This window comes from Taudactylus pleione, unplaced genomic scaffold, assembly GCF_031769625.1.
Source record: "Taudactylus pleione unplaced genomic scaffold, aTauple2 ptg000391l, whole genome shotgun sequence".
Classification (NCBI taxonomy): domain Eukaryota; kingdom Metazoa; phylum Chordata; class Amphibia; order Anura; family Myobatrachidae; genus Taudactylus; species Taudactylus pleione.
The window spans coordinates 16,809,938-16,837,373 of NW_028284792.1; the positions used below are offsets into that span (position 1 = coordinate 16,809,938).

The following is a 27,436-nucleotide window of genomic DNA, read 5'->3' on the forward strand; positions in this document are numbered from 1 at the left end:
ACCTCACTCCTCTTTTCTGAAATTTTTTTACTTATTTTGCCCCAAACCTAAATCTAAATTTCTGTGATCTGCTTTGACCTAATCTTCCTTCTGCTCCCCTTAACATGAAAGCTGTTACAGGCAGAGCCCTCCTCCATCTTGTTCTTCCCTATGACACTCCATGTCACCGATGTTTGGCTCATTAGTCTCCTTGGGCCTAATTCAGACCCACTCGCAAGCGGCTGTCCGCTCACAAGTGGGTCGATGTTGTGCACTGCGCATGCGCACGATGGCGGGAGCTCCGTCGTGCGCATGCGCCAGACGCGACGAGCGAAGGAAAGTCCTTCGCTCGTTGTGTCTGATCAAAGGGGGCGTGCTGTCGATGTTGATTGACAGCACGCCCCCTTTGGTGGGCATGCCGGGGGCATGCCTCCCTGACGGGGGCGTACCCAAGGGAACGCCTACCGTCAGAAGCCGGCCCACTGACATCACTAGTGATGTCAGTGGGAGTGATTTTGGCTCTGATAGAGCCAAAATCACTCCGGGCCTTGCGGTTGAAAACCTCAACCGCAGGCTCCGGCTCGCAGTTTCGATGGTCGCGATGGTCACGACCATCGCGGCCATCAAACTGCACGCTCGTATAGGCTGGACGCTCCAGAATTATGGATGGCGGCCCTCATTCAGAGCGTGCGCTCTGCTCAGAGCGTACGGCTCTGAATGAGGGCCTTTGTCCCTCTCTCTCTGTCTGTTTTGCCATACATTGGGTACAGGATCACTGAATACTGATTTGATTTACACCTGCAACTCCTGCTAGTGTTAGCAAGTTGCCATACCATTGCCCATGTGGTGTGATATTATACTATGTTCTTATACTGTAGTATGCTATGCCATTGTATATTATGCTTTAATATCCTGTCACAGTGTATGGCGCTGCATACACTTGTGGCACTGTATAAATAAAATAAATAATAATAACATTAATAATAATCAGTGATATTTTTCAGCAGGAACTCAAGACCTGATTCAGATCCGCTCGCTAGGATGAGTTCGCTCATAGCAGGCCGATTGTTGCTTTCCTCGCATAAAAACGCATTGTAGTGCACAAACCAGTGTGAAAGATCGGGAAGCGTTCGCTCATTGCGCATCGACTGCCCAGCAGAGTGAGTGACAGGAGAAGCCGTTTGTGGGTGGTGACAGGGACTGGCTGCTAGAAATGGGGGAGTGGAGGTGTGAACACAGGCGTGCCTGAGCGTCTCAACGCTGTTTCAGAGGCGTGCATAATTAACAGGCAGTGTTATAGTACACGTCACCTGGTTGTATTTCACACTGAAGTGATCGCAGTGCTTGTGGCAGGGTATAGTCAACAACAAGCGCTGCGTTCGCTTCCGATGGTACACGATGTACTGATGGTTGCATACACTTCCTGGAGATGACGTGCGCAAGTGGGCATCTTAAGACAGGCTTGTGGGCATCTACATACACAGAGCGATTGCATGCCAAGACATAGTGGGCATTCTTATGCCTTGCCGTGCGATCGCCTGCCGTGCCTTCACTTAGCCGAATTTGCATATGCTGGGTGCGAGTGTACGCATGTAGCCAGCAAGCAGCTGAACAAAATATTATTATTTTTTGGTAAAGAGACACTGCCTGGGCTGGCTGTAGGGGGAGCTGCAGCGAGCAAGCCCCTCCCTGTCAGTTCCCATAGACCGGTGCACCGTGATCGGATGACAGCGCCTGCCACACTGTCCACAATTGCAAGGCCAGTGCCGGGACGTAGGTGGGGGTGCCCCCATAATACTGCTGTAGGGGCAGCCAGGTGCCGTGTGCGGAAACCCGCTCCCGGAGCCCCGGCTGTCAGGTGACGTGACTGCTGGATGCGTTTACGGGAGCAGCCATCTCTAGGTCAGTGACCGCCGTGACTGTGCTCAGTGCTGCGGGGAATCTTCCTCCGTTCTCCCCAGCCCCAAGGGTCACTTACATAGGACTCCAGCGGAGGTAGGGAGCCGCTCCCAGCTGCCTATAATATCCTGGGGAAGGTGAGTGAGCTGCAGGCACCATGTGTGTACATGGCTGCTGCCGCCTGAGTGAGGGATAGAGGTGCAAGGGGTAAATAAGTAAGGGATGGAAGAGGAGAGGGAAGTAAGGGATGGTAGAGGAGAGGAAGATATGAGAGGTGCAAGGGGTAAATAAGTAAGGGATGGAAGAGGAGCAGAGGTAACATGTGAGACATTATAGAAAGGGGAAATAAAACTGATATGGGGAACAGGTGGATGGTATGAACACAGGTAGGATAACTTTCTATAATATAATATGGTTTCTTTTATCCCATATAGTGTTAAAAAGTATCTAAAATTGATTTCACATTATCAAAATCCCTAAAGCTTTTAGGGTTCTAAGTGTTCCCCAGATTCAAGGCCATTCAAGTCAATATTCCATACCCCCACTCACTGATTTTATTGCCGGAGCTCTCTCCTGTAGCAGCACATGTGTGTATCACATGTTGGTGGTGCCGGCTGTGGGAGGGGTGAAGGATCTTTAATAAATGATGGTGTACTTATTTACCTGCATTCAATTTGCCTGCACTCATGTTTTTAAGTGAAAGTGGTCTTTTTCAATATGTGTGTCTGTGTCAGTATGTGTGTGCGTGTCTGTGCCAGTTTGTGTCTGTGTGCATGTCTATGTCATTGTTTGTGTAATGCGAAACTGTCCATTAAATACATAAATACATATATAGGGAACATTTATTGTGGTTAGATTTTTTTTTTATTGGAAACCCCTCTTTCAAAATCCTGCGTTTGCCACTGCAGGCAGTGCCTCTACTTAGGTTTAATATGTCCTGCCATTATTTCTGTGGGCTTCAACTAATGAATAAAAGCATCATCTGTGCACCTAGTTTTACCCACTCCAGTTCTCACCAACAATGTCTAGGGGTCCCAGTTCTGTGCCCACATCAAATACAAAATCTGACACTGTGTGGGGTAAATTTACTAAGATGGGAGTTCTATTAAGAAGTGATGTCGCCCATAGCAACCAATTGTCAGGTTGCGGTCTAGGATCGGCCGTTACTCACCCCAGCGTTGGCTTCCCCTGGTCACTTGCGTGTCAGACGCCGGGTGCGGCGGAGGGTGATGTGCTGAGTATTATTCCTAGAGCCAGGTAGACTGCCTTGAGCTGTGCTGTGCCTTGGTTACTGCGGTCGCCGTCATGGACGCAGTCATGACAGTTTGCATCACCTGACTACCCTGTAGCCAATGGTAGCATGTGGTAGTCAGCTGACGCTGTCTGCCAATGATCTGCTTACTGCTGGGTAAATAGCCAGCCTCCGGACAGCAGGAAGTTGCCTGTGCAACGTTGTCGCTTCTGAGTGTATCTTTGCTGTTACATCATTCCAGGTTCCTCTGTGATTACTTGTGAAACCAGTGACAGATTTGTGCAACAGTGCGTCCAGTAACATCTAGCCTGTGTGCCTCTATACCAACTTCCGTGCAACAGTGCATGCAGTACATCTAGCCTGTGTGCCAGCTATATCTACTCTCAGTGTATCTGTGCGTTATCATCTTGCCAGCATACATTACTAATAACGGAATCCAACGCAGGAGTGTGTCAAGAACCCCTTTTGGTATATCAGTATATGTGCCTATCTCGACGCAGCTTTGCATCAAGGACCCCTTTTTGGTGTACAAGTTATAGCATCTTTCTACGCAGTTTGCATCAAGACTCCCTCTCCAGTGTACAACTCTCGAGTGCTCTCCTTCTCATCACAGGACACCTAGTACTATCAGCAATATAATACAAGTAGTTATCTCCTGTATTGGTGCTTCTTTTTAGAAGTATATCTCCTGGGCCATTTATATCTATCTCTATTCCCATGGTATCAGACACCAGTCCAAAGGGCCGTGACCTGCCAGTTGGGTGCAGCTAAACCCATATCCTGATTGGTGGGGTCACTGGTGAACACCTCCCGGCTGGTTAGACTCTGCGCCTTTGGACTGGTGTCGTCATCGTCTGACATCCGTGGATGAGGAGATCACATATACAGGCCCCACGCCTCCGATACCTCCCTCAACCCGGGACTTCAGCTTTCACTCCCTCCAAAGGGGAATTCTCCACAACGGACGTGACACCAATCAGATTCCAGGTATTATCATCTAGAAGGTGCTAGATAAATGAGAAGTAGAATCTGATTGGTTGCTATGGGCAACATCACTTTTTAAATATAACTCCCATCTTAGTAAATTTACCCCTGTGTCTCTCCAACCTTAACCTCCTATTTTGCTGTAGTGGCAAGCAATACTTACCATCTTTGTCTTCTGCCTGCTACTCTTCACAGCTCTTCTTCAATTCTGTGTGTGACATCATGATGTCACACATGCTGCGTCACCAAAAAAGGGAAAAACTTTGGTGAAAGGGCTTTCCCTATATGCTTGTGGCCTGGTGGATAGTGCAGTGGCACAGGTAGTGCAGCAGTCAGTAAAGCACTGGCGTGGGGGGCAGATGGAGTGGACTTTGACCCTAAGTGGAAGAGGCCCCTCAGAATCTTGGGGTACTGTACAAGTGTGTCCTTTGTACCTACCTGTTGCCACGCCTAGTCATATCTGACCACTTGGATGTGTAAGGCAGAAAAGATGTCCTGAAAAATTAATGACCATCACTGGTAATAGCCAAAAGATCATTGGACACTGTAGTTAACAGGATGTTAGTGTCTTCTAGCAAGTAGGGTGAAGGTGAAAGGGCTATAAAAATAAATTGAGAAATAGTTGTCTGTATGAATATTATTATTATCCTTTATTTATATGGTGCCACAAGGGTTCCGCAGCGCCTAACAAAATACATAAACAATTCAGCATGACAAGAGAACAATGACTTAAAGTTCAAGACAATGCAAAGACAAGTGCATGAATATTAACTTAAAACCCTACTAAGACCCTGCTATTTTATTGTTATTGTCATTTGATTGTAAGTTAGTTTCTACATTTTATTTAGTGGTTTAGTTAGGTTTAGGTTAGAGTGCAATTTAGATTTTTGTAGTTTTACTTTTAAAGTTTTATATCTGTGTTCTGTGTGCATTGTATGTTCTAACTTTCACTTAACATGCATTTTATCATTGTTACAGGCAGTTTTTCTTCAACAGCTACTAGCAAAATATTTACAAAACCAGGTAAAATGAACATTATTATATATATATTATGGTATTGATTGTGTTAGTTTTATAGAGTTTTAAACCATTGCTAGAGATTCTGGCAGATATGCCTTCATGCAAAGCAGAAATGGAGCTGAAAATTACACCCTGCAAACCAAATTTGGCAACTACCTGAGGCATATACCCCCAATGCACGCATCTAGCTAGATCTATGGAGAGGAGGACTAGCTCCATCAGCGAGTTTGTCATCAGGTCCACTAGTTCAAGAACCATGCATGTGTTGTCTGGGGCCTGGCTACTAAGGATGAAAACCTACCTGTTCTGGATAGATTATTTGGGGGAGTAAGGGATTTAAACAATTAGCCATGAAATTGGCTTCGGTATCATTATGATCTAAGCCTCTACCATTTCTGCCTGAAATTTGCCGGTCTTGGTAACTTCATTATAAAGCTGAACCAGAATGTGAGCTATGGTGTCATCAAAGGCGCTATAGAGGCATTTATATAACCATTGGGACCAGGGTTTTTTTTTCCATAGGAAGAGATTTAATATAGTCTTAGATTTTCTTAAAGGACCAGGGAGCATTCAAAGTGGAAAGCAAAACAAAATACCCACACCTATTATGCTTGTATAATTTCAGTTATTACAATAGGGAGGTGCACCCAGGAATAATAAATGCAATTGGGTACTAGAAAGAAAAGTATTCCTATAAGGGGCACTCACGAACCTTAATATGAGTAATCTGGAGATATTACAGCTAGTTAGGAATATGACATGAGGTTAAAATATAACTTTTAACGATTTAACTATCTAAAATAACGCCAGCGAAATATAGAATTAAAAATCAATTTAGTGAAACATAAAGTAAAGGTGAAAATAAAATAATTTGATGATCTCAAAACACCTATTATTCAATATTACCTCCTCGTTATTTCACACATGAACGACGTCCCCCAGTTATAATGTAATATCATACCATATGTTGTTATGGTATGTAATAAACCTTATAGAGGGTCCTTTATTAAGATTGACTCCTGGAGACAAGTACAGTTTATGATATTAATTAAACATCACAATGTTGTTTAACCATGGTGACTTGTGTTAATTATTAACCGTATGGATGCGTCGGATTATTCCAATATGGGAAAAAAGTAATCACAAAAGGAGCAGTAGTGGTTCTAATTATATAGTGATTTCCCAGCAGGATCCAATTTTATTGCCAATACAATCCTCTTTTAATCCTCATAAACGGTAGCTATTAGGATGGTTACATTATATATATTTGGCAACTAGGGATTAATTAGTCGGCTAGTGTGAAAATATATTCAACAGTATCATACGCATCGTTACATGTATCCTTTAAAATGAAAGAACATATGACTATTGTAATTAGTCAGGCATACTGTTATGTTTCAGTTAGATAGTGTATCTCGCTATTTCCATATGTATCCAGTACCTAGACTAATTCTCTTTTATATATAGCTCAGTTTCACCCCTATAATTATTAGAGGCTATGAGTGCTATTATTAAATTATTGTATGATTCTGTCTTTTACATGTAGACACAGTGTCTTTCTTGTTGCCATTTAGTATTTGCTCATTACACTGTTTCCAAATGAAGTGCATACATATTCTACAGCACTGCAAGTACAAGTATAGGAATTAGTTTCTAGCCATAGCGATATCATTATCAGCATTAGCAATTAATAACTTCCCATTCTGACACCGTTACCCATAGCCTTGTACATACTGCTCATATCACCACTATGGTATAGACATGCATATACTCTTGCATATACATGTGTGATTAGTTAAAAATTTTAACTTGTACGGAGGGAGTTAGATCAATCTTATTTCATTTCATCCCTCAGGTATGTGATATATCATCTCTCATCCTGCCTACTGCATATATACTCTACATAGACCTTCATGCAATCATGTGCAGTTTTTAAATGTATGTGATATTTCATCTCTTGCATAGATTTGTTTTTACATGTGTAGTCTATATTGTTCAGTGAAGCATAGTTTATGGTATATATCTGGCCTGGTTTTTGCTCCAACTCAGAGCAAGTTATCTCCTTTGATCAGCAGACCAATTGAATCAGATGTAGCCTGTCTTAATCAAGGATACAACTCCTTTATATTCAGTATAGGGGCAGCTGGGGCTGTTTGCAGCTGGGGTTAAAAGCACCAAGTGTTAAAGGCACAAAGTGTGATTACATAACAATTAATCAAACAGTTGAACAAACATTGGCCAACATCAAAGTTAATTTCAGATTTCGACAAATTTTAAGGAAATCAGTTTTAAAGTAACAAAACTAATACTCACCATGTACTACACATTTCTTTTCATCAAAACTATTCTTTATATTTTCTCTAAGGATATAACATCCTTAACTCTCCCTGGATATCACCTCTCTGTGCTCATTGCAACCGAACTGATTCACTCCCCTCCTCATGAATAAAATTCATGAGCTTTCTTTTCATCATACCGTACATTGACTATTACAACCTCATTGTGTCACTATAAAAAACCTTTACAACTATATCTACAGTACTTCTCTATCCTTCTGCTTTTATTATCTGGTGACATATCACCAAATCTAGGCCCCACACAAACACACAGCGGTTTTAATATGGAATAAATACCCTGCAAACCCCATGTGTCCCCTATCACCCTCCAAATCAATAAATGTACCTTATGGAATCCACACTCTATCACTACTTATCATTATTTTACATCTGAACATCTCTTTACAACAACTACTTTCACCAATTTCTACATTTACCTGAGACTGCTGGTTCACACCTTAACCATACAGTAACAACCATGGCTTTCCACAGACACTTACAAATACTGTCACATAAAGTAGAATGTCAGAGGTGTAAATCTTACTCCATCTTACTTGCTCACATAATGTAAAACTGGAATCCACCCATCTGTCATCCTAACCCTCTGTCCCATGCTCACTGTCTACCATCTGTGTCACCCCTGTCTGTATGCCCTTTCCCTTTAGAATGTAAGCTCTCACGAGCAGGGCCCTCTTCCCTCATGTGCTTATATTATCTACTCTATACTCCTTATAACAGCACCTAACCCTCGACTTTTGCCATCCTGCTACTGTTGCAGCAATGTTTATATACCATGTACTTGTCCTGCAATGTCTTATACTGTATGTCAGTGTTTTCTTGTTCTGTTCAACTGTTTATGTACTGTTTCTGTACTTTGTTTTTGTACTTGTTAGGCACTGCAGAACCCTTATGGTGCCATATACATAAAGGATAATAATAATAATCATAATAAACACGCCAGCAGCGTGTGTCGCGTGTCTCCCTGATGCGCGTTTCGCTTAACAGCTGATTCATAGGGTCAACCCTTTCCCCGGTTGACAGATCTTTTATAACGATATCCCACCAATCAGACAGTGTCTTAGCTAATTGGCATCTCTTACAGCCAATCAGCTTTAGCCTTCCTGATTGACTCTCTCCAGAGCCAATCAGACTTGCCTGTCAGCCCCCTCATTGGCTGAATCTCGTATAGTGATAACAGCTATAGTAAACATAGAAGTACTAAAGAATTGTCTCACATCTAACATCACAGCATCTTCCCTTCATCAATTGGTAATTTTGTTTTAATGTCTCAATAACAACAGGGGTACAGTATACATATAATCTTTATCCTGCACATAAATATTGGCTTTCTTATTATATGGCATTCTATTGTTACATATTATCTAGATATGCATCAGTTATAATTCCCCAGGTGTCTATTCTATTGGGCATTACAGTAATCCTATTAGTTGTTATATATACCATCTTCTAAACCTATACATAATTATGAAGATTAATAAATAATAAACATTGTTATTTAATATAATAAAATAAATATACATATATATATATATATATATAAAAATATATACATAAATAAATGATTACACTTCAATCAAAATTATTACCATCCTAAATGTGAACTATTATAAATTATTCTGTTGTCTATTACATATACTAGCATATACTTAACATGATCTATCTATAAATTAATATAATAGTAAACATTATCGTGAATATCCCTACATATATTATACTTGTGATAGCCATTAATAAAAACCTAGTGATCCATATTGCATATAAAAACTCATACAAAAAATTAAAAAAATTCCAAAAATTGGTGTTATATCCATACTGAGTGATAATCATTTGTTATTCATGATAATTATTAGCATATTCCCCCATATTCAAATTTGATTCATGATATATTGTGATTAATGTGTATGATGACAATCATAATACCAAGTGAAATATTGTTTTTATATATTTATGGACATAAATAATAATAATAATAATAATAATAATAATAATAATAAAAAGTATATAAAAAATATAATAAAATAATTAAATAGTCAATATTAATAAAACAAACAGTGTTCAAATCAAACCACAACAAGCTGGTGCATTCAAAGTGGTCTAGTGACGGGGAGGGAAGCCCTTGAGGAAAGAAGATATAGAGCCCACAGACAGTGGAGGAGTAGATTGATCATCCCGCAATTTGTATAGCTGGGCATAATACTTAGAAAATGCATTAGCAACATCCAGGGGGTTCAAACATTTAACACCAGAGGGTTCAAGAAGACACTTGACCCTATTGTGGGCTTGATGGCAGTATAGAATTTATGCCGCAGCCAGATAAGGACAGACTTCATATGGAGCATAAAAAGCTACTGAAGTTGCTGATGCAGCTCATACAGTTCTTTCTGAAGGGACTATAGGTAAAACTTAACTTATATTATGGTATTTCTAAAATAAACTAATAATAATGCATAAACGTAGCTATTAGAGAAGAGGTGCTAGACAGTGATGTGAAGGAATTCATTGAGAGATATCCAGTGTTTTACTATAAAGCGGTAAAATAAAGACACAAATAAACAAAAGACATATCACATCTAAAAAACATATCTGATTAAAATGCACCATGTCAGTATTGCAGGTAATTTCTATTATCATGTGCAGGCTTAGTTCAAAAAAAGATTTTAGAATTCAATATTTACAATATACTGTAATAGGTAAACCAACGTTTAATTTTAGAAGAATAGAAAAGGATCATTACACTGTCTTCCAAGTTACGTCTTACCTATAGTTAGAATTTGAACAACCTAAGGGCATTATTCCGACCCGGACTTAAGTAAACAATCAGGGCTCAAATCAAATTCCGATGGACATTCTGAGCAACCATAGGGTTCCTGGAACCCTTCACACTCCCACATGTTATCCTTGAAAAAGTCAAAAGATGAAAAATGTTTCATGAATTGTACGCAGCCTTTGTGATGTCACGTCGATCTGCTGATCCTCTTCCGCATTTACTGCCAACTGCTGGACAAAATGACCAGCAAGTCGAGCAGAGATGAAGAAGACTACTGGTGGCGAAGACATCACCACCACAAAATACTTTACAGACAGCATGTACTTATACTTAGTTCCTAATGTGGATGTTATTACCAGTATTTATCATAATTCATTTCACCATGCAAACTGCCATGGAAGAACTACAGTATTTTCATCTCAATGTTAGGTTTGTCACGTTTACAGTATGTCTCTATTGCACCAGCAACGTTTTCAACCCCAGAGTATGTACATACTCAGGTATGTATGCTGAGTGATCACCTCACTCTACTGAGTCCTTGCTGCCATGCCCCTCCCCCCTCCCCCCATGGGACTGTCTTAACCCCCCCCTTCCTCCCCACAGGTCTCCTCCAAGATGTGCAAGCACACATGAGCGGTATTAAGCTCTATTATATGAAATGCCCTCTGTCCATCACTCTAGAGAGCATGCCCTATGGAGAGGTAGAGGGTGACAGGGAGAAGGTGGCAGGGAGAGCCACTGGGTGACATGGGAGATGCAGACATGGAGAGGCAGGGTAGCCAATGGGTGACAGGAAGGTACAGAGGGTGACAGGGAAAGACAGTGGGTAACAGAGGAAGGTAGAGGGAGACAGCAGAAGGCATAGGGAGACAGAGCAAGGCAGAGGGAGACAGGTATAGGCAGTGAGTGACAGCAGAAGGCAGAGAGTGACAAGAAGAAAGTGGCAGGGAGAGGCAATGGATGACAGGAGAAAGGCAGACAGAGAGAGGCAGTGGGTGACTGGGTAGTCAGAGGATGACAGGAATAGGCAAAGGGTGACAGAGGAAGGCAGAGGATAGCAGGGAGCCGTTATTACATTACACTACTTCAGCTTTAGACTACCTGTATCCCTCCAGCTGATGTGAGACTTGCAGAGTCCCGACATATTTTGCTGCCTCCACCTCTCCTACCCAGCAGCACCTCTCACCTTGTGCTGTGTAGCGGCTTACTCCAGTCTCTCCAGCACTTCCTTTCTCCTATGCAGGCTGCAGCCGACAGGAAGTGGAAGTTAAGGCTGAGGTGCACGTGACTTGTGGGAGAGTGGAGCTGCTTCCTGAGTCCTGCTGCCGCAGGACAGTTTGTAAGTATGGTGGTTGCGGCAGATGAGAGCGAGTGGGTGCCGTCAGATTAGATGGCATGGTGGGGTGACAGCGGCTGCATCTAATTCCCCATCCCTAGAATCACCACTGTACACCAACGTACATCTCTTCACTTATCTCAAAATATCTCCCAACCCCACTTCTCTGCTCTGCACAAGATCTGCGTCTCTCATTCACATGCATTACTTGCTCCCACTCACGGTTTCATGACTTTTTCGGGCTGCACCAACTCTGTGAAATGCTCTCACACACACTTTCCTCTAGTCTCCAAACCTTCAAACTCTCCCTGAAAACTCATCTCTTTAGGCAAGCATATCAAATTCCAGAACCAACCACATAACCTCCATAAGCTATCCTACCCAATTACATCACCACTATACAGTCTACACATAACTTTACATCCTCTGTCTGACTGGATCATACAGGCCACCAAGAACCTCTGCAATCTGGCTGGATCATTATGCAACTGGTAGCACCTATTCTTGTGTTTCAATGCCTATTTTACTATAGACTGTAAGCTTGTGAGCAGGGCCCTTTTACCTTTATGTCTGTCTGTTATTACCCAATCTCGCTTAATTACTGTTTGTTCCCAGTTGTAAAGTGCAATGGAATATGCTGCACTATACACTGAAGTGCCAAGTCATTGGGTGGCGTCACCATACAGTGACATCTTGGAAATGCCCAGACGTGCATCAGTTTTAATCTGACACCATATAAGTGAGTTTAAACGCCGGCTAGGCTAATCATGGCAAGGTGACATGAATTATTGGAGTTCGAGCGGGACATGATGGTGGGTGCCCTATGAATGGGACAATCCATTTCCGTGTGGATTTTCAACACTCCTTGATCTATGGTGTCACATGTGTACCAAGAATACCTCATGGAAGCCACCGTGGATAGCGCAGTAGCTGACCACAGGTGCTTAATAATCGTGACAAACGGTGTCTGGCCAGAATTATCTGTGGTAACAGACAAGTGAAACTGGTTCAAACCACATCCACATTCAATGCAGGAGGTACAAGTTAACACTACGACACCAGACACCGCACCTCACCTGTGCTAGTGATGTCGCTACTTGGACCCTGGAGGACTTGCAACATGTGGCTGGTCCAATGAGTCACAGTTCCAGTTGTTTTGGGTTGATGGTAGGGTACGTGTGTGGCACAGACCCCATGAGGCCATGGACCCCAGTTGTCAACAAAGCACAGTGCAGGCTGATGGTGGTTCCGTAATGCTGTGGGGGGGCATGGGTTGGGTCCGTCTGAACATGTAATTGACCGGTATCCGCTAGGTTGCATTGCTTGATGACCGTTTGCAGTGTTTGTGGACTTCATGTACCTCCACAACAATAGAATATTTTTAAGCAGAATAATGAACCGTTTCATCGGTCTCAAGTTGTCTAGTATTGGTTTGAGAAGCATGTTTGAGAGTTCCAAAGAATGGCGGCCACCACGTTCGCCCGACATGAACTCAATCAAGCTTTTATGGGATGTGGTGGAGAGGTCCATTTGCACCCACGATGCTGCACCTACAAATATCAGGGAGCTTTGAAAAGCTATCCAGATGGCATGGATCAACTTCCCTCCAGTGGTCTTCCGTCCACTTGTAGAATCAATGCCATGTTGAGTTGCTGCACTTTGAACGGGCTAGAGATGGTCCTACATGATACTATCACATGACTTTTGGCACTTCATTGTATAAATAACTGTTATTATTATTATTATTATTATTATTATTATTATATATAGAACTGGCTATGCCACTGATAGTTTCCCCCTAAAGCTGCCCATCTACTACAAGATGCGGGGTTGACAGCACGATTACGACATCATAATCGTGCCGTCGTCCCCCTAGGGTTGAAGTGCATACACTGGATGTTCAGATGTTCAGTCAGTGGCAAACGCAGGATTTCTAGAGGGGGGTTTCCAAATGCTTGATTTTAGAGCGAGTGTGGCCAGTCCATGAAGAGGGCAGAATTAGTACTCAACCAGTTTTAATATGCATCATACAAAGTGTATTGTGTATCATAATTCCAGCATATACAGGACCAGAGATCACAGTAAGCCATTAGATGCGGCAGTAGGCCATCCTTCCTGAGCTGGATGTTTTTATTTTAGATGTGGGCACCATTCCAGACTATTGGAGCAAGTCCGGGAGCCTGGAGGAGCAGTAGAAGAACCTAGCACTGCCCTGGACATATATGTACATATTGGGCTCTATAGCAGTGCATCCCTAATAGTGCATGTTTTCCAGATCTCCTAGTTGGTGCACAGGTTATTTATTACTGTCTGATACATGTTAAAAGATCCACAGGTGGTGCTAATTATTTCATTTGTGATACTGAGAAGAACATGCAACACTAGCAAAATTCTATTATATTACTATTTCTACAGTGGTCATGTGTGTGCTGGAGAGGGGGGTTTCCAGGCAGAGGGAAACCCCCTCTGCGTTTGCCTATGTCAATGTATGCAGATCAATCATCTCCGAACATAGCAAATGTTAAAAACGACCAACGGGCACGCGCATCGCTGGTTGTTTTTAACATTTTACTGCCCGATTTGCGGACGATTTGCAAGCGATTGCACGCTAACAACGTCGTTATCGTGCAATCGCCTGTCAAAATCGCCTAGTGGATGGGCAGCATAAGGGATTTATATCTCATAAGCCCGGAAGTCCTCCTATCGCAAAAGACAGCTCTTATCGTGAGAGCTGTCCTTTGCGATTTTCTTCACACATACCGGCATTATTAATGCCGGCATGCATGCGATGAGTGGCGGGATGCACTGCATGTAAATTGCTTGCTTGATGCATCCCGCCCAATTTAAAGAAGAGGTGTGGGTCGTGGTTCATAAATTACCATATACAGTTATTTGTTTAAAATATGTGTTGATTAGTATTCTCAATAGACACAACAAATAAAACTACTATTTCATTCCTTTTCAGGGTATTATGTGGCCTCAGGTTATCAATGGTTTGTTAGTTAACATAATTAATGCAATTGTCAATGCAATTTTACTATATGGACTGAAGCTGGGAGTGGAGTAAGTAATGTTACATTTAACTATTCTTCTACTTCATGTATGCCAGTGATAACATGCTGCAATTAACAATGTATGTGCATTTATCTTGTTATGTGTTATAAAACATACATAAAGCAATAGTACTAGAAAACAACTAATATGAGTATGAATAAATAAAGCAATCTCAGATTGTGATAACACTTACCATATTTGTATAGCCAACTGAGGAAACCCGGAGTATGTATACCCCAAAGTAGTAACCAATCAGCATCTAACTGTAATTTTACAGACTGTAAAATAACAGTCAGATGCTTATTGGTTGCTACTTTGGGGGATAAGACCTACAGGTCATGCATGCGTAAAAGAGCCCTGGCGTCCGGCGGAAGGAGCCGGATAGGGGGAGAGGAATCTGAAAGGATCCCTTTTCGCGACCTGGGGCTCCCACAGTCAAGCTCCAAAAATATTGTATTTTCAAAGATTGATGAATACGGGGCCATTCTGCGGGAGGAAGGTAAGCAGCAGTTATCTGTGATATCTCCTGCTTCACCTTCTTGATGAATGACCCGAAAACTTAATTTCTACAATTGCAGGTGAAAATGTTCATATTCACCTGCTTTTGTAGAAATTAAGTGATGATGAATAGAGCCCTTAGAGAGATAAAGTGGAGAGAGATAAAGTACCAACCAATCAGCTCCTATCACTTTACAGGCTGTGTTTGAAAAATGACAGAAGCTGATTGGTTGGTACTCTCTCCACTTTATCTCTCTCCAGCTTTGATAAATCTCCCCCTTAGTAACAGCATTGTTTGGTTATACCTTTCATTAGCACCAATCTACAGAGACTGGGCTTGATTCATGATCGCTATTTGCGATAGCAGCTGCAATTACACACGCAGGTCCACTGCGAAAATATGTTTGCAATCGCAATGCCGTCGCAGTCTAACACAAGGATGCCCATATCCCCTTACACACATCCGTAATACTTAGCAAAATAGCAAAACCATCTGTAACACTGAGTACCATCGCAGCCTCATGCACACCTGCTCAAGGTCTGACTCTACTTACAAGTTGCCAACCTTGTCGCACGCAGTGGAAGCTCAAGCTGCATATGCCATCGCAGTGGCTAATTTATTCAAGCCCATGTAACGGCGTTCAAATGCACTGACACGCCTGCATTTCGCTGCCCCCCCCCCGTCACCACCCCCAAATGATCACTTCCTGTCAACCACTCTGCGATGGGTTTGCGTAGTGCGCAGAATGCAACAATCGGCCTCTATTCACCACCACAATGGCTTCGAAATGAAACAAACAAGATGTGATTTAACCGCAGACTTTCAGATTTAATTTGATGGTAATTACATCCAAATCAGGTGAACTGTGTAGAAATTACAACGGTTTCTATATGTGCCTTCCACTTTTTAAGAGGCCAACAGTAATGGGACAAACTAAACAATCCTAAATCTAACTTTCACTTTTTAATACTTTCTTGCAAATCTTTTGCAGGCAATTACAGCCTGAAGTCTGGAATGCATAGACATTACCAGACGCTGGGTTTCATCCCTGGTGATGCTCTGCCAGGCCTCTACTGCAAATGTCTTCAGTTCCTGCTTGTTCTTGGGGCATTTTCCCTTCAGTTTTGTCTTCATCAAGGGAAATGCATGCTCAATCGGATTCAGGTTAGGGGATTGACTTGGCCATTGCATAACATTCCACTTTTTAGCCTTAAAAAACTCTTTGGTTGCTTTTGCAGTATGCTTCGGGTCATTGTCCATCTGCACTGTGAAGCGCCGTTCAATGAGTTCTGAAGCATTTGACTGAATATGAGCATATAATATTGCCTGAAACACTTCAGAATTCATTCTGCTGCTTTTGTCAGCAGTCACATCATCAATAAATACAAGGGAACCAGTTCCATTGGCAGCCATACATGCCCACGCCATGACACCAGGGAAATAATTATTTTGTCATCCACCACAGTTGTTTTCCGTGGTCTTCCGGGTCTTTTGGTGTTGCTGAGCTCTCTGGTGCGTTCTTTCTTTTTAAGAATGTTCCAAACAGTTGATTTGGCCACACCTAATGTTTTTGCTATCTCTCTGATGGGTTTGTTTTGATTTTTCAGTCTAATGATGGCTTTCTTCACTGATAGTGACAGCTCTTTGGATCTCATATTGAGAGTTGATAGCAACTGATTCCAAATGCAAATGTCACACCTAGAATCAACTCCAGACCTTTTACCTGCTTAATTGATAATGAAATAATGAGGGAATAGCTCACACCTGTCCATGAAATAGCTTTTGAGTTGATAGTCCCATTACTTTTGGTCCCTTAAAAAGTGGGAGGCACATATTGAAACTGTTGTAATTCCTACACCGTTCACCCGATTTGGATGTAATTACCCTCAAATTAAATCTTAAAGTCTGCAGTTAAAGCACATCTTGTTTGTTTCATTTCAAAACCATTGTGGTGGTGAATAGAGGCCAAAATCTGAAAATTCTGTCAATGTCCCAATATTTATGGACCTGACTGTACATATATATATATATATATATATATATATATATATAGAAGAGGAACAGCAGCAGCGGCACTCACGGGACCTCCAAATAAGACTCGGAACACAGTAGTGTGGTGGATTCAACGTTTCCGTCAGTGAAGACTTTTATCAAGAACATTCTTGATAAAAGTCTTCACTGACTGAAACGTTGAGTCCACCACACTACTGTGTTCCGAGTCTTATTTGGAAGCCCCGTGAGTGCTGCTGTTCCTCTTCTATCTGCATGCAAGGTCACACACATCTGAGATGGCACCAGGGTGAGTATCCATCTTTTATGCGGAGTGCCGGCTTTATTAACTTGTCAACATTCCCAATTAGGAATTGTCCGAAACCATGCCCAATTCTACAGAATCTCTACCCAGATTCAAATATTGGTTTAAAGTAGTGGTGAATATGTGACACATTCACCTTATATCAACTGTAAAAGATGTGAACTAATCTTGTCAGCAGGTCAAAATATATGGAAGTGTGAGCTCAGAATGCATTGGGGGTGATGTATCAAAGCTTGGAGAGAGAGATTAAGGGTCTCATTCAGACCCGCTCGCGAGTGCTGAGCGCTCGCAAGCGGGTCGATGTTTCCCAAATGCGCATGCGCACGACGGAGGTGCCTCCGTCCTGCGCATGCACGAGACCTGAATAACGACGGGGTAGCCGTCGTTATGGGTCTCGCACCAAAGGGGGTGTGCTGTCGATGGTGATTGACAGCACGCCCCCTTTGGTGGGCGTGCCGGGGGCGTGGCTGCCCAGATGGAGGCGTTCCCATGGGAACGCCTACTGTCTGGGTCCGGCCCCACTGACATCACTAGTGATGTCAATGGGAGTGATTTTGGCACTGATAGAGCCAAAATCACTCCAGGGCTCGCGGCAGCGAGACCCTACTGCAGGGTCTCGTCGCAAGCCCGATGGTCGCGATGGTCTTGACCATCGCGACCATCATCATGGACGCTCGCATAAGCTGTGGGTGGTAACCCACAGCTATGCGAGCGTCCAAGAGGCCGCCTCACAAAAAAAAAAACACGCCCTGATTCAGAGCGGGCGCTCGTTCAGAGCGTCCGGCTCTGAATCAGGCCCTAAGTGGAGAGATATAAAGTACAAAACTGATTAGTTTCTAACTGTACTTTATCAAACATTTATCTCTCTCTACTTTATCTCTCTCCAAGCTTTGATACATCTCCCCATAGTCTTATAGAGTTCACACTTGTAATAGTATTGGCTTAGCAAAATAAGAAGGCACATGATCCTACATTTCTTTTATAGATTAATAAAAACCCCAGACCCAATGTGGTGTTTTGTTTCATATGAAGATTTGTTAAAGAAGGCTTTAACATCACAACAAAAGCAATGGTATATGGGATATATAACACTGGGGAACAGTCAGTCTGTTGTCAGGGATTTAAGAGTCATGTAGATTAATTTTGTGCTTCTGATCATGAATATGCCATGCTTATTTTTTAATTGGCTCTAGTTTTTGAAATATACATATGTCTTTAATATTTATGAAAAATTAAATTAAACGATGTTAAAAATAGTTAAAAGGATTTTTTTTAATTCTAATTAAAATATTATAAAAAGACATTACATTCATAAGTGTTAGGAAGCTATGAGAACCGTTTTTTGTAGGATTTTCTTTTGTATTCTTGTTGTGGGCAGTCCCTCTGCAGACTCCAACAGTAATCGGCCATCGTGTGACGATCCCACCTTCCTTGATATCTTTCTTCCATTACCTGAATATCCTGGTGGAACCGTTTACCCTGTTCTACGCTTAAATCTCCTAGATTGGACGGGAAGTGATTTAAATGGCTGTACAAAATATGTACTTTAATACTCATGTTGGCACCTACTTTCTCGAAACATTTTAGCATGTTGTGGACTAATTCATGATAGTTCCCTGCCTTGTGATTGCCTAAAATTTTTTTAATGACAGACACATAACTCGATTCGGTTTCAGTCATAGATATGGTAAAATTTGGATTCTTCACCAGTTTCCATATCTGTGGGCCGTCAAAAATTCCTGCCTTAATATTTCAATACTAAGAGATGGAAATGTTCGACAAATATATGTGAAACAATCGCCTAACTTGTCCAATGCTTTTACAAATTGTTTATTTAAACCCAGTTTGATATGGAGAGGCGGCAGTGTGATTTTTTTCCTGTCAATTAAGGGCTCATGAATGATGTTGGCTTCTCCTACAGTTATAACTTCTCTTGGAGGCCATACGGTTTGCTGCCAGTGCTTTTGTTTTGCACGACTATCCCATAAGCATATGTGACAAGGATACTTAGTATATCCACTTTGCTGCCCAAGAAGAAAGTTTACCATTTTTAAATTGACACAAACAGACCACTGATGCTGAGAATAAGCAATTTTTTCTAAAACTAACTTGATATTTTCATACTGTTCTTTAAGTTTTGTGAATGACCGATAGGAATCTACGCAAATTTGTTCCCATTGTGCAGTAATACGCATTTTAAGCTCCTTTTAGAACTATCCAAAAAGAGCCGCCAGTCTTTTGCTCGATATTCTGGTAAGCCCATCATCTGGAGAAGTTCCGGAATATTGTTGCAATACACAAGATTGTTATCTTGGCTAAAGAACGGCAGTATGGCTTGCTCTCTATTTCGATATGACATTATAGTAACATCTGGCTCAAGACAGTGCTTTTCTTGAAGTCTGGATGCTAAAAGCTCAGCTCCTTTTTTCGATAAATTGAAGTCACAAATTAAATCGTTTAGTTTTGTTTGAGAAAAAGTGTTTGGAGTGGAGGAACTTTCTTCAAACTCACTTTCATCTGTGTTTTCACTTGCACTGGATGAAATTAATATTTCCACATCATCACATTCAACATCGTACAAAGAACTGAATGATGGTACAGGTATATCTTCACTATGTGGTATCGGTTGTTTTGCAGACTTCATACTTGGGTATTCCCATTTGCGTTTCTTAGATCGATTCATAACCTTCACATTTTCAGCACAAAAATAGCAGTCACTCAAGTGATCTTTTGGCTCACACCACATCATAGGTATGCCGAAGGGCCTGATTCAGACCCACTCGCGAGCGGCTGTCCGCTCGCAAGTGGGTCGATGGTGTGCACTGCGCATGCGCACGACGGAGGGAGCTCCGTCGTTCGCATGCGCGAGACGCGACGAGCGAAGGACTTTCCTTTGCTCGTAGTGTCTGATCAAAGGGGGCGTGCTGTCGATGTTGATTGACAGCACGCCCCCTTTGGTGGGCGTGCCGGGGGCGTGCCTGCCAGACGTAGGCGTTCCCAAGGGAACGCCTACCGTCAGAAGCCGGCCCCACTGACATCACTAGTGATGTCAGTGGGAGTGATTTTGGCTCTGATAGAGCCAAAATCACTCCTGGCCTTGCGGTTGAGAAACTCAACCGCAGGCTTCTGCTCGCACTGGCGATGGTCGCGATGGTCAAGACCATCGCGACCATCATCCTGCACGCTCGTATAGGCTGTGGGTGGTGACCCACAGCTATACGAGCGTCCAGGAGGACGCTCCATAATTATGGAGGTGGGCCCTGATTCAGAGCGAGCGCTCTGGTCAGAGCGTCTGGCTCTGAATCAGGGCCTAAGTCCTTTTCGATCACCTTTAGTCCAATTGCAGAGTGATTCTATGCAAGTTTTACATACTTTGTGAGGCACCCAAATCTTGTCTTGCTGGCTTATGTGACGTCCAAAATAAGCCTGATACACTTGTTTTACGAATACAGTTATATTTTTTCTTTCTTTTGAAACACTATATTTGCTACAAATATAACAAAAAACATCAGGGTTGTTAGTACACCGTCTCCGAGAAGAACTCATTTTTATGACAAAAGCGTTTCGTTCCACACATTCAGTGACAACTTCCAACAAAAGCCGAGGATGTACTAAACAAAATAGGCCCAACCGGCAGGAAATTGGTTGTGGTGGGACAGAGAGGGCTGAACAAAGGAACAGGAGGTGTGCTAACTGCGTCACTCGGTCCTCTCCGTTGCTCCTCTCTGTATGCTGGGCGGAGGCGTGGCTATGGTCTGAGGATGTCCCAGCAGGCTCAGCAGAGCACTGCCACGCCTCCTCCCAGCGTTAGTGAGGAGATTTGAATGTGTTATGTGACTCAAAGGTGACTACCAGCTACGTTATCACAAATACCAGCTACGTTATCATAAATAAGACAAATTCTTGTTACTGTTGAAAGAGGGTAGTTGTAAAAAAAAAAAACTAAGTCGATTCTGTTAAGTAAAGCAGGCCTAGAGATTAGTAAGGTACTTCAAATGGAGAAAATAATAGAGTTTTATAATTTTTCATTAATTTGATAACTGGAGCCAATTCAGCTATAGCGAAGATCTAATGTGAAAATAGGACCTGCGAGTACTCTCACACCGATCTTAAATCCTTGGCAAGAAAAAATATAGATTTTTTTGTTCCCCAGTGTAATATATTCAATTAATCTTTGTTTTTATTTATGTAATTGTATTCATACTTCATACTATAGTATTATTGCTTAAGACATTATTCATTTTTGTTTCATTTGTTTCTTCTAGGGGTTCCGCTTGGGCAAGCACAATTTCGCAGTGGACAATGTCACTTTTGCTATTTTTATACATAACTGGGAAGAGACTGCATGTAGAGACATGGGGAGGTATGTGAATAATGATGCAGGAAGCACAGATTTGTGAATGTTCATTTAGAGACACAGGGAGTGCGACTTTGAAAAACGTGCAAATTTGCAGCAAAAAACATGTGAGTTTGCTTTTGCTGGATGTAATAGAGTGTGAGAAGGTGCAAAGTCGCATAAAACTCATATCAAGCCTTCTTGTCTTGTACAAGCTAGCATCCAGATGTTTTCCCATTTCAAACATAAAACTCGCAGCACGTAATAGGGTGCGAGTTATAAACAGAACTATTAAAAAATGTTTTTTAAATAATAGTTCTGCTTCAGGCTAGCTGGTTTAGCCTGAGCAGCAGCATGTATAGCAGAAGCCTACATATCAGTGAGATCTGTGAATGCTTCTCTGTGTTAAAGTGTAATAAAGTGTTAAGAAAACAGAAAAAAAAAATTACGTGGGGTCCTCTCCCATAAGCACAACCAGCACCGGGCTAGTGAAAATATGGAGGAAAAAAGATGTAGGGGTCCCCTGCAATTTCATCAACCAGCACCAGGCACTGTGATCCGGTCCTGGATGTGGAAGTACAGGGGACAAAATCAGTAGGGATCCCTGTATTTTTCACAACCAGCACTAGGCTCTTATTAGCAGGGGTGTAATGCCGCAGCCGGGGGACATGCTTCATGGGATCCCCAGTCAAAGCATCCATCACCCCACACTAGTCAGCCCAGGGATCCCCCTCTCCAGGATACCCAGACCAGGGATGAAGCTTGGGGCTATGCCCCGCATTCCTGGCCAGTGGATGTGGGGTTGATAGTGTTAAACCATAGATATAAACTTATATTGTCTTTTACCGGGGGACTAGGTGCCAGCAAGCCTCCCCCACATACCAGTACATGGAGGACTACAAGCATCAGCATGCAGGGCATTAAGGGCCCGCTGGTACCTCTAGTCCCCCTGCAAAATAAATATTAAAATAATGACATGATGCACACACCGTTGGTTGTATTATTTAAATACTCATTCACTCACACTCACCTGCACTCACACTACTTACTTACCTTGTACCTTACGCCAGTATGTCCCCTTGTCTAATAGAATCCACACAGTAAAAAAATAATTTATACCACCCCATGGTTTAGGTCCTCTTCGGTCCATGTAGGCATCCATTGTCTTGGTAAAATAAAAATATATAAATAATTTGCCTCTAAGGACAGTACTTACCGAATGATGATTCAGTTGCGGCATTGCCCATAGAAATATATGGGATGACCGTTCATTGTCTGAGAGGCGAGCCCCTGGCTCACTCAGTCCATAAATGCTTCCCCCATAGGTTTAAATGGTGGGAATGAATTTGAATAACCCCACGTTCCAACCTTTGAAGTCTATGGGGGCAGCATTTTTTTCCCTGTATTTCCCAAACTCGTACTGGCTCAGAAGCCTGGTACTGGTTCATTGAAATACGGGGTACCCCCTTAACATTTTTCCCCCATATTTCTTGAACCAGGACTGGCTCACAAAGTCCACTGCTGGTTGTGCTTTTCGGGGGAACTCCACGTCATTTTTCATTACAAGTTATAAGTTTTACCCCAGAAAAACTTGCATGGACTCGTATTTCTGACATACTCTCACTCTCCAACTTGCACTCTATCACATACAGAATTGCAACTTTAAGAACAAACTCACATCTAACTCACTGCGAAATGATGCATAGCATCATTACCGACTCACCTGCAATAGCATGGAGGCTCCCAAATATCTGTGATGCTCTAGGCACCATGCAAGAGAGGGCAAGCCTCCCAGACTGTCCACCACCCCGCTTCCCCTTACAACCCCCCACTTACATGGCAAAAGTGGGCGGTCTAGAAAAGGTCTGATGACGTGATTTGCACTGAATTGCATAATTGTGGCTCTGCCCCCTGCTGTACAATGCCAGAAATCTCCACCACGCCCCACACCACCCCGACGTCTGAAGCAGCAACCTGGCTACCCCCAGAAAGTCTGCATGTATGGTCCATAGTCGCTCAAAAACTCGGACTCTATTACATTTCCACCCCCCGGTGTTGGAGAAAATCCTGTCTTCTTTCTAGGTTGGACTAAAGACTGTCTTCAGGAATGGGGAACATTTATAAACCTGGCCATCCCCAGCATGCTAATGCTTTGCATCGAGTGGTGGAGCTTTGAAATCGGAGGCTTCTTAGCAGGTTAGTTCCCATACTTTATTTATAAAGAAAAAATTCAAACAATGGCAATAGTGATTGATGAGGTTGACTGTTTTGGACAACTGAACCTTTATAGATTGTATATATATATATATATATATATATATATACACACACACACCACAAATTTTTATCCCTTTTCCTGCACTTTTAACTAACCTTCAAGCTGCTCCCTTCAGTAAGCCCTCTATTAGTAGGACCAAATACAAACTCAAATACAAATATACTGATGGGGCGCTCTAATCAGGAAGGCATTATTATAAAACACAATATCTCATAAACGTCCTTGTGATTTCTTTATACTGGACTACTCCTTCAGGGGCTTTATGGTTCAGATTTTTAACTTGAATCAATATTTTCTTTTGGGGCTTTCTCTTTGCTCCAGTTTCTGACATATTAGTCCTTGAGGTTTTTACTGAACTTGTCCATATTAATCCTTGGGGTCCTAAAACGACACCCTCATACCAAAGAACACCTGAAAAATCAGGCCCAAGGCCAACATTAATAGAAATAAAAATCTTTATTAAAATACATAAAATAGAAATTAGAAGAATTTGCTTACATGATATCCAATATATATATTGAGTGGCTGTGCACTATTAGTGAATTTTCACCCACGTTCCAATAGTGGACTGGATCTAATACTTAGTTCACCTATTGCTTCTAAACCCTACACGTTTTGTCTCTCCACAAGATTTCCTCAGGTGTATATCTATAAAAATACATACAGGGTGTTCTAATGATATGAGCTCAAAAATATTAAAACTGCATTTGCAATAAGACAGTAAATAACCAATTTAAAATGATATACCTCAATAAATGCACACATATCCCAATAATTGAGTCATATGTTACAAAACAATTGAAGATCCACTGAAACAGGCAATGTGAGAACCTATCAATATTGAAACAGATGGACTAACTTCTTTAACAACCTTTGTCAAAACGTTTTTTTAAAAACACATATCTTTATTTAATTTAATTGATCAAAAGTCTGAGCATAATGGACAATTATTGGTCTCCTATTCCAGCTTACTTATTACATACCTTCACTGCCTCACTTAGTGAAGATATCTATCAGGTTTATATTCCACTGGGCTCAACATAATGTGATACTTTGGGTTATTAGCTTGGTAGATTGGTGTTAGTGGTGCAGTGATTAGATGCAGAATTAGAGTCCACACATTGCATTCCAGTAAAACAAATGAAATACGGTGCTTTTACTTCAGCATGGACATCAGGAAACAGAAATAAAATAATAAACAACCTAGCCCTTTCTTAGGGCACTAGCTCACTTCTTGAGCCCTCTCTATAGAAGCAGCTAATCTGCATGAAAGTCTCTCACAGTCTCTGAGATTTGTGGTCCTTCCTGCCACATGCTGTACTGGACAGTGGCCTCCTGGCCTGGTATAGCTTTCTCAGCTTGTTGGCTGCCGCCGCTCACAAGGACAGTATCAGAGGTATATGGATCTGCCTGCCTCCTTTTAGGTATGATCCTGATCACCTGGTCTGCTTCACTCACACTGCAGTCTCACCTGGACTGTCTGGCCATTTCCACCAGCAGCCTCACCTGGGCTCTGGTCATACGGCAGCCATTATACATCTTCCCACAATACTTTTCTACTCTGTGTGGGCGGATCTGTCCTGCCCCACACAGAATCTGCTGCTCACCAGTGCCACCTCTGGTGATACTGCCACAATATACATCGACATTTAACCTAATAAGACATTAAAACATATTGTACTAAATAGCTTGCACATATATTTCTATCCTTTAATAGATATAACAATCATTAAAAAGCCGTAATGGTAAACTTTTGCTATCCAACAAAACCATGTAGTTATATATTCAGAAGTCATATATCAACATTGACTGAGATCTCATGATATATCACAAAAAAATATTAAATCAATATGATATATTATCAAATAAACTACTCAAATAGTCAGATCCATTAAAAGACAACAAGTTGGAACCTTTAGCTTCAGGTTAAACAAACCTCCAATATGATAATATAAAAAACTCACCTTACATATAGCACCAATCTTAACTGGAGTTACAATTTAGGAATCCATTGCCTGCTTACTGATATCCAGTGCTCTATGTCCCAGTCCCAATGCTGTAATGAACTCTATGTGGACAAATCTGCCTTTTATTCCCCACAACTAGTGACCTCACTTCATCTCCCTATCTCATTGGTGTGGGAAACAAACTTATCTGGGTCTCCTATTGATTGTACCTTATCTTCTCTATAGAATATCTCACTATTATGTGTTCCTTACCTTTTTAGGTCACCTAATCTTAGCGAGAACATTTCTTTATTTCCAAAGAATTAATTTTTTAATTGCAAGAAAAATAACCACCTGCATAGCAATAATGCAGGCACGCTTTCATTGGTCACTTATATCCATATGACCAAAACATATGGAAACCCATCCTGCATTCCAGCTAATTGTTGGCGGGATCGCTGTCACAGATCTCTCACTCTCCCTGTAGGCCATCCTATTATTTCCTGTATGCATCATGTGACACATCTTCTCGTATTCTGCTGCCCCCTATTGGCTATTTGAAATCACCTGCCTGGTGGGCGGCTACCTGTGTTCCAACTGCATTCCTATACGCATCCTGTGACATGACCTCGCATGTTCTATTACACATTGGTTACTTAATGTCACATGCCTGGAATTCAGGAAGGTGGTAACCTGCGTTTCAGCTAGCAGGAGGCAAGCGCCATATTGGGACTCTCACCTATAAGACCCCAATGGATGGATGCCACCTTGGTACTCTTAATGATCTTTTACCTATTTTTCTAACCTTTTAACCAATCTTGTGTGTGAAAAATTACTTTCCACTTATATATTGTCCTTTTAAGCTGTGTGACCTATCTACTATACAAGTACTCCTGTGTTTATTAATTTAAAATCAACACCTAATTTACAATCAACACATAAAGTTATGGCCACTCCCCAACAATTTAACCTATCCTATATGTACACTATAGTGTGTTCTATATAATGACCCTTATTTAATTATACAATTACAAAGAATTCCCAAATTAAACCTTCAACTTCAAACTTATATTCACAAGTACATAATATATCACAAAAAAGGAACTATATCTATCCGTTCATTCAAACCATTTGGGGCCAGAGTATTCAACGTATAGATCCAAAATGTTACTCTTTATGCCAAAGCTAATTCTCTATTCCCTCCTCTATGATTTTCACCTATATGTTCTAATATTGTAAAAGTGAGCCCCTTTGTCTCTGAATCATGGACTTCCAAAAAATATGTCTCACTGTGATTTTTCATCTTATGTTTTATGTTACGTAGATGCTCCTGTATACGTAATTTAACATTTCTTTTTGTTTTACCGATATAAGATAACCCGCAAGTGCGTGTTATCCTATATATGACAAAGGTG

The 27,436-nt window shown here is 41.7% G+C and overlaps 1 protein-coding gene across 1 annotated transcript in view; it reads left to right on the forward strand.

Moving 5' to 3' along the window:
• Window positions 1-27,436, forward strand: part of LOC148507599 (multidrug and toxin extrusion protein 2-like) — a 156,312-nt gene that overhangs the window by 45,052 nt on the left and 83,824 nt on the right. Inside the window, exons 5-8 of the mRNA XM_088445879.1 lie at window positions 5,093-5,137; window positions 14,560-14,657; window positions 21,727-21,824; window positions 23,880-23,993. Of these exons, the coding sequence (XP_088302005.1) occupies window positions 5,093-5,137; window positions 14,560-14,657; window positions 21,727-21,824; window positions 23,880-23,993 (355 nt within the window). The remainder of the gene's footprint in view (window positions 1-5,092; window positions 5,138-14,559; window positions 14,658-21,726; window positions 21,825-23,879; window positions 23,994-27,436) is intronic.